Raw genomic sequence first — 12,727 nt, forward strand, 5'->3', positions numbered from 1 at the left:
TTCTTATAATTTCTCACGCCTGGAGGCTATGCATCTATTCTCCAAATTTTAATGTATATAATAAATAAAAAGGAAGCAGGACATGACGAATGTTCTTCACTAGAGTTGGCATGAACCAGATCATTATCAAACCACTGATGTAATCTTTATTAAGACAATGAGCATAAACGGTATTCAATTACATAGTGTAAATGCAATTCCCTGTTGCTTACACTGTACCATACCCCCAAATACTATGCCCATGATTCAAAACAGGTACATGCAGGTCTCATGTTAGTGAAGAGAACTATAAAGATGTAATTGTCTGCCTTTCCAATTATTAACGGGGGGAGGGCAGAGTCTCTAAATACCAAGGAAAAAAGGTCTGTAAGCATTATCGCAAGTAGACTTTTCAATTTTTCAAGTACATTTGCTGGGCTTTCCAGAGCAGACATCAAAAATTATTATGGGAAAGTTCACCCAGACCTCTGCAATTACTTCCACGGTGACACAGGCAAAGTCAGTAAAACTATCCTTAAAGACACGCTGCCCCAATTTCGTTTGAGGGATGCCTTTTCCTCGGGACTAAATTATCATCATAAAAGGTATTGTTATCTACCTTACTGCGTTTGTTACTATGTATATGCCCATGACTCTCTCTCGCCCTGTAAGGTAGATAGCTAGTGGGAAGCAGCCGCATGGCACAGGGATATTGGCTCGGTGCTTTGTGACAGCCTGGAGGGGTGGGATGGGGAGGGTGGGAGGGAGGGAGACGCAACAGGGAAGACATATGGGAACATATGTTTATGTATGACTGATTCACTTTGTTATAAAGCAGAAACTAACACACCATTGTAAAGCAATTATACCCCAATAAAGATGTTAAAAAAAAAAAAAAAAAAAAAAGGTATTGTTTTTGAGTCTCCTTTCCCAAATAAACTAACAAACAAACATCATTTTATTTTGTGGGTTAATTAAAAAAAAAAAACAAACTAGATGCCAAACAACACAATCAATTTGGCAACTACACATTATGTACTAAAATTAGAATACCAACCAACCACTACCTTTCCAACGCTTTCTTAAATGTGTTCGGGTTTTAAGGAAACAGAAGTCCAAAACTACAGACGTTCGCTTTTATGAATAAAGACTATATCATGAACTCTCTCTTGTTTCATTAATCATGTTGTTCTTTCGTTATTCACATTGCTCTTTTGTTTTTATCATCGGTTATTTGCCAGAAATTATACTACATCTGGGACTGAATTTAACTCAGGGATTGTTTGAGTACATGTTTCATATCTTACACAAGTACCCAAACTGATCCTGCAGCTAGGTAATAGAAAATAATGTCTTCCAAAAAATTATGTTATGTAAGTAAAAGGAATATGCCCTCCTGGCAGCAAAGAAAATGGCTGCTACTGCGGAGAAAATACCTGCTTCTAAATGGTACCAAGTACTCTTTGGACCTAACAGCCTTTTCAGTCCGCTTATCTACCTACTGAGGGTTAGGCATTCATGTAAATCATGTGAGCAGAATGACCACAAGGAAACATTCTAATTAAACTGATCTATATCCATCAATGGTGGAAAGATTAAAGAGATAAATGTATTAATTGGAATATTTTGGCCTGCTCGCCTAGAACAGAAGGTTATAAGGTTTCATCCTCTTGCACCCCCTGCAAAAACACTAGATTTTGAAGTTGTCCTAATGACCTTTAGGAGATTATTTTAAACATAAGGAGATTTAACACTAGAATTATGTGAGTCCAGCAAAAAATGTAGATATGTGGAATTCATTGCATATGTAAAAAATAAATGTATCATTTAGAAAATATACCTAGACCTCCTGGTAGGGATTTGACCATATTCTTCAACTGAGCAATTTCTAGAGCTTCCCAAAGTCTGTCATCCGTGCATTTGCACTCCGGATCTAAATTAAATCTGTAGGAAAAAAAATCAGTTAATTAGTGGATAAATTTTAAAAATGATTTTTAATGTACATTTGCTTACTGCTGTTCTTTCCTTAAAATGTAAATCCTATTTGTTTTGGTTACTGCTGTATGCCCAGGATCTACAGCAGTGCTTAGGATAGAACAGGCATTCAATTCATGCTTGATGGGTGAATGAATGACCTGAATGTTATGGGCAATGTTTTTCGATGATATCATTAGTAAGTTTAAATCCGTGATAAGATTTGATACAATTCATTAAATTGGATACATCTACTTTCATATTATGTATAATATAACTTGAAGAGTGTCTAGCAAAGTATTCCTACAGAACTGACATTAAATACATAAATCTATATGGGAACGTGCAATGCTATTTCAGATGAGCTATGCTGCACCAACCACAATAACAATATTCATAATAAATATAATCAGAGATATAGATTTACTATAATATTGCTAAATAATCTGATACGCCCAGAACTTTTAATTGAAGTAATTTTACAATTGAATATGGAGCAATCTTACATACATCTTCTCTTCAAGACAAGGAATATTTAGTAGAAGGTGGCAAATACTTTGCAGTTAAGTAGGTAGAGGAGGGGAGCAAGAGAGAACAGAGGGTGGATGGAATGAGAGCGCTGATCTGGTGGATGATGACACAGTGGGCCTTGCAGCTGGACACACTTTATTTGCAATGGCAGTGCTACCACTTACTAAGTATATGAACTTGGCCAAGCTACAGCTTCTCTGAGGTTCAAAATCCTCATCTGTAAAATGGGGGCAATAATGTGAACACTAGAGCAGTGCTCTGAGGACTTGATGAGATGATATATCAATATTTAAAGGACCTAGCAAAGAGTAGTACCTCCATTCTTTTTTTTTTTTTTCATGAGAAACCACAAACCAGGCATGGAGAAGGCTGCAGCAGCTTCTTCAGAGCAATTTCGGCAGAAGGAGAAGTTGTGGGTGATGGGAGGGACTCAAGGTATTAACCAAACTCAATATCTGCTGAGGCCAGACCAGACACACAGAGATAGGCAGGGTGTCTGTAGGGTGGACACCTCAGAAATGTCTGCCAGGAATCACTGTCCCCAAGTACAGAGGAAAAAGGGACGTTTGTAGGGTCGGATAGAAGAGATGAACTTCTGGCGGCACAAAGGATGGGCTTCTATAGGTTGATTTAGCCACTCTAGGTGCCCCAATCCAAACTGTGGGACAGAACATTTGACCTCATCATCTTGGTGACAAACTTTCACACCTACCTGAAAAGCAATTCTGAGTAAAACCCTCCTGTGAGCCGAAGGGTAAGTCCTGAGGCACATGGGTTTCTGATGAATGAATACGTCACCTACCGAATAGAACCGCTGAATAGTATTGGATCCTGCAGAATGATTGAAAGTCTAGAACGCAGTGTGTGCAGCGGCAGTTTTGAAATGTCTATCCCATCAATGACAATCTTTCCTGTTAAAGAAAAACAAAAATGGCGGCATGTAGTCAAATCACGAGTAAAGTAATATCTGTTTACAGATTGGAAGTACTTTCCTAGTTCAGAACTGAAATTCAGAAGAGGAAGCTTTCCATTCAAGTATTAAAAACATCATGATATGTCTCTACGAAAAATATACATTTCGGTGATATCTGCTCTTATGTATTTTCTCCTAAAGGGATTTCCACTTTTTATGCAGTTTATGTGGTTCATACAAACCAAAAGTACTTTTTTCCCTCAGTGGTCCTCTTCCTTCCAATATTCCTTTATCCTATTCTTGGCTTTATCTTCCTTCACAGGACATTCTATATACATTTACTGATCTTTTTTATTGTCTCTCTCCCCCAACTAGAATACAAGATCGTTGAAGATGGGCATTTCTGTCTGTCTTATTCACTCGTTTATTGATTGAACAGTACAGTGCATTACAAGTAAGAAAGTAAATTCTATGACATAGGTATCACATTTTAGTGAATTTTTCCACACTGTACATAGACTTGCACAATCTTGACGTCCTTGCCTTTCCCTGATAGATTTATTTTATCATATCGCTTTGTGCAAAGACAATATTGCTCTATGAGATGAGAATGCCCAGAGAAGAATGGCAACTGGAGTCCCTTTTCCAGCTGGATTTAGACCCAAAAGCAGGCAAGATGTTAGCTTAAACTTTCTTTCAAGAATAATATATTATCTATTAAAATCTCAGTCACCTATAACGATATTAAAAACAGTCATCATAGTCCTCATGGGGCCTGAAATGATGTTTCTGGACTCATGAGAATATGGCTAATCTAATATGTTTCATCACAACCACAGTTTTTTAATGAAAAGTTTCAATCAATTGTCTTTGGATCATGTAATTGGCTTATAATGCAAATCCCACAGAAAACCCTTAAAGTATCTGTGTCTTATTACCAGCCATGGAAAGAGCAAGCGGCTCACCTAGAGGCAGATACTTACCCCGTCACTGAATCTAAACCCCAAAGAACCTGCAATGACCACAGTTCAACTCTGTTGTTCATAAACTGACCTCTTTATCTCACAGAGCTGTTGTGTAGATTAAATTAAATAATATAAACTGTCAAAGGCGATAAAAATGTGAGGTACTATCACCATTATCACAATCATTACAGATAATAATAGTTAAGTACTTCCTGAGCTGATGGATCTCCTTTCATTCAAGATGGCATATGTGTGGGCCTATCTATAGGCCACTTGACAGACTAAATAATGACATATTTTTTCTAAAGCAAAGATTAGATGACTTCCATGTTCAATATTATTAATAATTTTGTGGATGAATAATTATTTTTGTATATTGTCAACGTGTGCTTGGCACTTTACAGCAATGGTTGCCTCCTAACAAAATGCTCAACATCATTAAACCATGTTATTAAGAAGATGATGGTAAGAGTCATGCACGAAAATTAAAATGCAGATTACTTATCTTCTTTTTATTCCTTTGATGGAAAGATATATATATATATATATATATATATATATATATATATATATTTAGTTTGCAGGAAGCGAGACAGTCTTTTCCTCTCTTCCTTCCTCTTGAAATGCCACCTCTATCTGTTGCTATTCAAAATGGATGGCCTTGTTTTCATTTTACCAATTGAATAGAATGGTCTAATAATAATATCTAGAGCTGAGTTTAGGGCTAATAATTTTATTTCCCCAATTCTATGTTTTTTCTTTACTCCTAGACTGCTTATCTGGGATACCTGTCTCAAATCATGGGTTTCAGGACACACAGTACTTATAAATATTTACTTTTTACTTCTGCAGGATTAGGTAAGTCGATGTTGCATTTTTTTTTTTTTTAAGGAAGAGCATCACACAGCTAATGAAAAAGTTTAGTTAGTAACTCACCATCAAATATATCAACCATTCTGAAGAAAGCCAGAGATAACGATGACTTTCCACTGCCAGTGCGACCACATATGCCCACCTAAGAAATCAACTGTCACTCAGAGAGAAGAGGACTCAGACAAAAGATAGAAAATAGGCAGAAGTATTTTTACCTTACGTAAGACACCATGATGAAACTGCAACTCTATGTAAACAGTTACATTAAAATAATCATTTTCTTCTCAGATCTCCCTTAGGAATTATCATTATTAAGCTAAAAACATGGGGTCTTCAACAAATCTTCAATGATTCCACTCTAACTCTTTTGATTTCTATGTGGGTGTGTTGTTTTACCTTTGTGGCTTCATGTTTGCATCTAGTATACTGTTGACCTAGCAAACAAGTGTTCCACTTTATCTTAGAAGTGATGATTTTATAACAAAATGTAAAATGAGTTCATTTTTCTGCATACTTGCTCTTTTTACAATAACTAAAATAAATCATTTTGGGACTAGAGCTAGTACAAACACAAACGTTCTCAAGGGGATATCTGGAATGGTCATGAGCCAAAAGCTAGAAATTTTGAAAAACATGTCTATTGTTCACATTCTTGATCTTCATGGGAGACGAATGAATCGCAATACAACTTAGAGAATGTGTATTTTATCTGGATCCACTCTCTCCCTTTTCTCTTTTGTGCAAATGGTCTGACCTATAAAGTGTAGGGAATATAATGGGAGCCCAGTGAGGCTGTGGTTGGCTGGGATGTCTAAAGAGCTCAGGTGGTAATGGAGTGGTTCCATCTGAGGGTTTGTATGAAATAAATCAAATGGCAGTGAATTCCATACCTTTTGCCCAGGTTTGATGTAAGCCTTGACGTGTTTAAGAACAGGCTTCAGATTATTTTCATATCTGACACACAGATCATGAATCTTGATCTCCCCTTCCTGAGGCCAGTGTTCTGGAACTTGAGAAGGATCTGGGGGGTGGAGATGGGGTAAGGGAAGAGAGAAAGAGACAGAGACAGAGACAGAGAGAGAGAGGTAGAAAGAAACACACACATACTTATATACATTTATACATACACACATAATTTTTTTCTAAATTGAAAGTAGTACTGAACCAAGTTCTGAGTTTTTTAAATTAAAATTTCATTTAGAGTAAAAGCCTCTTGATTAAGAACTTTAAAAATAGCTTTTGTGTGTCTGTTTTGGAGCATTAATGGGCATCATATCTCCCAGCATTCCATCACTCAATTCTATTCGTAGTGGTTCATCTGTGAATGGATTCATTTGTTCACTCAGTTGGTCATCAAATATTTGAATGCTTCAAATGTGAAAGGTGTTGTGCAGGATGCTGGGAATATGGAGATGGAAGACATGCCTCAAGGTGCTCATTGTGCCCGGGGGACGCATGCAAGTGAGTTAGACCCTACAGGACTGCATGGAGAGTCACGTGATGGAGGCCAATCCGAGGTGTTCTGGGAGCAGAGATGGTGGTAACCCAAGAGTTCCAGGAGGGTTTCAAGTGGAGACGGTGCCTGAGATGAATCTTAAAGGATAAGAGGTCGGGAAAGTTGTTTCAAATTTATAGAGGGAGAAGAACAAAGATATAAAGAAAGCATAGCATGTTGGTATGGCCCGAGTAAAAGGTGTATAGGTGGGACGATGAGAAATGAGAGTAGGAAGGTGGGTAAGGGTTGACTAACAAAGGGTCTAGCAGACTGAGCTAAGTTACCTGGAGTTTGTCCTTGAAGACCTCGAGAGCTATTGAAGGATTTAGGCAAAAGAATGCATTTGAAGCATGAGATTTACATTTAAGGAAGATTAGTCTGTCCTCAGTATTGAATTTTCTGCCAGTTTTATTCTAGCAAGGCTAAGAATCTCAGTTAGAATTTAAAATCCAAGTTTCTTGCCATCTAAGTTAATACGGTCTGGAGAAAGAGAATAGAATAGTTCATAATTTAGGTTGGTAATTAATAAAGTCCATATATATCATTCTCTTTAAGTATTACTAAATAATATCAATTTGGACTCTCGTTGTATCCAAGACTTTTCAGGCCTAAATAATCACATCTTTTTCAGGTTCAGGTGTACCTTTATCAAGCAAAGTCAAGATGAGAGGGGATTCTCTGGCCATTGAAGTGGAAAACAAAAGCAAAAATGACAGTGTGCCTGACACACAACTAATCTTTTTTTAAAAATAACTAAGTGAAATAAAATGATATTCAGAACAATACCGATGGTGCCTTCATAGTTCTCAGACTCCATAGTTAAGAAACTGTTCACTTTCTTCACTGCCCCCATCTGGACCTCCACATCGGCCAAGTTCCTCACAACCCAATTCAAATAATTGGTTATCTGTGTCAGGTGACAAAAACAATGAACACATATAAAATGAAGTCATAATTTTTGTAAGCACTGGATATTAGGGGATAGGATGACTTGGACAGTTCATATAGGTACAATTCATAAATGCTGCAGGATATCAGAGACCAGAGAGGATGTCATGGGATAAAGTTGGCAAAGAAAGTGTCTGCTCTTCTTCAAGGGTCCTCAAATGTCACTGTTCTGTGAACTGTCCTGACTTCCCTGCACAGTGGATAGTTGTATCTCTGTTTCCATTTACCTCATTTATAGTCATATTCAAGTTAGTGTCCCTAAATGTGTGGTGAGCAACTCAGGACAAGAATTCCAAACAGCCTTGGGAGAACTCTGACCAGAGGGTTTGAGGACTTTCTAAAAATTGGCTCGCAATATCAGAAATGAATCCATGCCATCCTAAACTGCTGGGTTTGGGCCCAAATCTACTATTATTTGCAGGCTGTCATCTCGTTATGAATTTCTAACTCCTCTCTAACATCCACGAATAAGAGTTGATAATAACCACATACAGAAAGTACCTCCAGCACTGCGCAAAAAGAGACTTTCATCCATACGTACCGTAAGTGCATACAGAAGACCTAAGCCCACCAATCCAGAATTGGAAGACCCACTAATGGATGCAATTGATGCAGTGAGAACAATGCAAGCTCCCAGATAATCCTAAAAAGGAGTGAGAAAAAAATATTAAAAGATTCTCCCCAAGTTCTTAAACCAAAGATCTCAATCAACCCAGGTGATCACTAAGAGAATAAACGCTACTCCTTGTGTATCCTGTTACGTTTCGGAAGAATGTTACAGAAGGTATAACAACTCACACTATTAGGACGGGAAGGGAAACGATGCAAGGCTCTGATTATATTCATGCAGATATGCTTTCAGAGACGTTAAACACCTGGTCAGAAATTAAGCTGCAATTTCTGGCACGACCAGGATCAGACACAGGGTTTTCTTTCTTTCTCTTATCTACTGCGTTGTGTTGCCAGACAAGCAATTATTTTTGAACTTAACTTTCTACCTTAAATTTCATGTGTGCTTATACCAGGGTTGAGATTAGCTCTCTTGTATGCTAAGTCAAGGCCTTTGCAGAAGTTTGCCTCTAGTTAGCTTATTGGGATTTGTATCCGAACTACTGTCGACTATCTGGTCTCAGAGTCTGGGATATTAAATCTATAGATTTCATGGAAATAGGAATAAGTGTAATTTTTCTTCCTAAATTAGAAATATGGCATGTCTTAGAGTATCCGAATTGTCTATGACCCAATGATAAACTCTTCTGAGAAATTTAAAAAATTCATTAAGGCCAGCCTTAAACTCAAAGGAGAGCTAAGGGACATCTGTCCATTTTCTAACACACTCTTTCTTCCCCATTTCCCAGGCACTATTCTTAGGCACTATTCCGTCTTATCTTCTGAAAAAGAAATCTTTAAAACTTGTCATGCTGATGTGTCACACATGCCAGAAGCAGAGAGAAGTTCAGGCAGGAACACTTTCTAGAATTATCTCAAGTCTCATCTCACTGGTGATAACCATCTCTAGAAAGATAACCTCTGCTACCTCAAAAAAATAACTAGTAACTAGGTGATAAGACCATGATGACAGTAATAGAGTGTTTAACATGCTGAAGTCAGGAATGCAGTTTCTCAGGGCTTCTCAACCCTGAGAAGCCACTGGTCAACCCTTCTCAACCACTGGCGCAGTGGTTGAGAATCCACCTGCCAAGGCAGGGGACATGGGTTTGAGCCCTGGTCCGGGAAGATCTCACATGCTGCTGAGCAACTAAGCCCATGCGCCACAGCTGCTGAGCCTGCGCTCTAGAGCCCATGAGCCACAACTACTGACCCCGTGAGCCACAACTACTGAGCTCGTGTGCCACAGCTACTGAAGTCCGCGTGCTTAGAGCCCGTGCTCTGCAACGGGAGAAGCCACCGCATTGAGAAGCCCGCGCACCGCAACGAAGAGTAGACCCACTCGACGCAAGAGAGCCAGTGCGCAGCAACTAAGACCCAATGCAGCCAAAAATAAATAAATAAAACAAAACTATAAAACTTCATATATATATGCATATAAGAATGCAGTTTCTCAAATCAGCTAGCATGTGCACATCCTTGCCTCTTTTTAAATAGCACCAAAGATCAAATTGTTGGGGAGCAATCAATGATCCCAGCCTTGGAATCAGAGATCTGGGTTCAAATGATGCTTTTGTCAATTACCAGCTAGTAAGCTTAGATGAGTCATTTAAACCCCTTTGAGACTCAGTTTCTTCTTCGGAAAATAGAAATGATACCTAATTTACAGGGATTTTGAAAGGAATAGAAAAGATTAAATATCAGTTAGATTTACCCCCCTCCATGTAACAGGATGTCTTTTTCTCCCCCTGGATGATTTTCAAAGGTTTGAAGCAAGCTTAAAAGTTTGCGTGCATCATAAACATCAAAGGTTAAAACAGGCACTGAAATTTAATTCTGTAATGACTCCCATTATCTTTACAAAAAATAAAGAAAGAAATCATGAGAGTCAATCCCTTGAGGGAGTAAATTCCACAGAGGTAGTAAATATTCCTTTGACCGCTTCTTCCGAGGTATCCATTTGTTAACAACTTGTCACATCCCAACCAGACACTTCTTCCTTTTCCCCCTTTATTTGAAGCAACAACTACATGAATGCAGAATCTAACCAGCCTGGGCTGCTCTTTTATATTTTATGAATGCCAACGTGTTCCCAAAATACTTGCAAAATATTTACAGCAATATGAATTTTTCCTTCCCACTCTCTTGTGAAAGGTAATACTTTTAATGTTATGTTATAAATTTGTTATTTCCATATTATCTTTTCTAAAAAGACTCATAAAGCGCTTGTGTGATAAGTTTCAGAAAGTAAGTTAGCACCAGGAGATATTTCCAGCGAGATGCTCCCAGCTTGATATAAAGAAATATGCCAGTCGGCGTCTGAGAAATTTCTGTGGGCAACATACATTTTAAGGGTTTGAAGCAGGGTATGTTTTTACTAATTTCTGTTCTCAGCTTCCTCTCAGCTGACCTCATTGGAAAGAAGAGCCTCATTCATTCATCCATCTATCCATTCATTCATTCATATATTCTTTTAAAAGAATATATAACTTCCCTGTTTAGAACTATCAATGCCTTCCTATTGCACTTATAATAAATTCAGACTCTGATGAATTACAAAGCCTTATATGATGTAAAGTCTGGAGTCTAGACCCTGCCTCCTCTGATCTTATTTGAAATTCCTTTCCTGCTCCTTCATCCTGCTGCAACTATGTTGGTCTTCCTGTCCTTGGTGCGATAAGCTGGGACCTGGGACCTAGGACCTTTACTGCAGTGCTTGCACCTGAACCAATGAATCCCCCAAGCTAGAGAGTACAAAGAAACTACAAGGGACTAAAAATAACTGCACGCATGCGCAGCTCGGGTGATTATAATAAGATACAAAAAGGCCACAAACCAACTGCCATGTCTGAGGTGCCGGGAGCAAAAGCAGGATACTGCGCATGACCCCTGCGCACAGCACCACCAAGTGGGTGGGCAGACCACGTAAGCCACGCCTTCTCCCCAGCCCACTGATCCTCCCTCACCCTCATCCCATTTAAGGAATCGGCTTGTCACTTCCTCGGGAAGTGAGCAAGCACACCTGTTACTTATTTTCACTCCCTTGTGCTGCAGCAGGAGTCGCAGTAAAACCTTGCCTAAATTTCTCCTCTGGCTTCTTATCAATTTCTTTTTTTTTTTTTTTGCGGTACGCGGGCCTCTCACTGTTGTGGCCTCTCCCGTTGCGGAGCACAGGCTCCAGACGCGGAGGCTCAGGGGCCATGGCTCACGGGCCCAGCCTCTCCGCGGCATGTGGGATCTTCCCGGACCGGGGCACGAACCCGCGTCCCCTGCATCGGCAGGCGGACTCTCAACCACTGCGCCACCAGGGAAGCCCTCAATTTCTATTAATTAAAGATTCCAAGGACCTGGGTCAGTAACATTGGAAACATACTTTGTTTCTGCCACTGACTCTGCCTGAAGTGTTTCCCAGAGGTCTCAGACACCAGGCTACTTACTGCTCGTCATTTAGGAGTCAATTCTTAAATACACCTCTTTGGAGAGACCTTCCCTTCCTGATCCCACCCCCAGCCCTGGAGCTGTTCTCTAGCGCATTGTCTTGCTTTGTTTTCCTCCTCACACTTCGTGCTATCTGAAATGATCTTATTTGCTTATTTGTTCTCATGTTCATAGTCCATTTACTCTCACTAGAATCTAAGTCCGTGAAAAAAGAGTCTGTCTAAATTTTCCAGCAACAGGAATACAGTAATGCTAAGTACACTGTAAAGGCCCAATGATTCCTTATGGAATTCATGACTGGATACATTGACCCCCTTCATAAAACATTCACTGAGTTCTTCTATGAGCCAAATATCTTCTAAATCCAGGCTTCTGACGTTTTTTTCTAAAGGACTCCTATGAGCCATTTAAGTCTCCACCAATCCCTTTTCCAGACTTAAGAGTTGAACATGTACAAATATTACAAGGATGCATATTTGACAAGGTGGGAAGCCCAGCACAAAGTTTTATGATTTTTTATCCCCTGCTTAGAACTGTGATATGACTATCTTAGAAAGCTGTGCTACGTGTGTTAGGAGTTCTTTGCCTTTCTAAAGTGAAAAGCACTCTTAAGTCAAGAACTTCATCATTCAGTTCCCAATAATTATTAATTGTTTTGCTATTTCCATTGTACAGGAAAAACTTATAAAATGCTGTGTTCTGTGTTACAAAGAGCAATCTGACTAGGGCTGGAATAGAAACGCTGCAACTGACATACCGAAACAAGAGATTAATCAGAGTCTCAATAAATGGAAATTAGACGTAGGCCTAATATTAATATTATAAAGGAAATGGAAAACATTACCCACTCAATCTCTCTTCCTCCCACCTCATTCCCTGTTCATTTATTATGGATCTTTAGATTCTATATTGGGCCCTGGATTCCACCATTGTATAGAACTCAATGTTAGATTGAATCAGATAATACTTTAAACTATTTTCTATTGAATTGAAATGGTAATT

At 38.9% G+C, this 12,727-nt stretch overlaps 1 protein-coding gene across 3 annotated transcripts in view; it reads right to left on the minus strand.

Moving 5' to 3' along the window:
* Positions 1 to 12,727, minus strand: part of ABCC9 (ATP binding cassette subfamily C member 9) — a 154,058-nt gene that overhangs the window by 10,260 nt on the left and 131,071 nt on the right. For all 3 annotated transcript variants that reach the window (XM_060024418.1, XM_060024419.1, XM_060024417.1), the window contains 6 exons: positions 8,220 to 8,321; positions 7,517 to 7,637; positions 6,126 to 6,256; positions 5,299 to 5,377; positions 3,287 to 3,395; positions 1,820 to 1,923 (listed from right to left, as the gene is read on the minus strand). In XM_060024418.1, the coding sequence (XP_059880401.1) occupies positions 1,820 to 1,923; positions 3,287 to 3,395; positions 5,299 to 5,377; positions 6,126 to 6,256; positions 7,517 to 7,637; positions 8,220 to 8,321 (646 nt within the window). The remainder of the gene's footprint in view (positions 1 to 1,819; positions 1,924 to 3,286; positions 3,396 to 5,298; positions 5,378 to 6,125; positions 6,257 to 7,516; positions 7,638 to 8,219; positions 8,322 to 12,727) is intronic.

The sequence above is a fragment of the Delphinus delphis genome, chromosome 11, assembly GCF_949987515.2.
Source record: "Delphinus delphis chromosome 11, mDelDel1.2, whole genome shotgun sequence".
In the NCBI taxonomy this organism is placed as follows: Eukaryota; Metazoa; Chordata; class Mammalia; order Artiodactyla; family Delphinidae; genus Delphinus; species Delphinus delphis.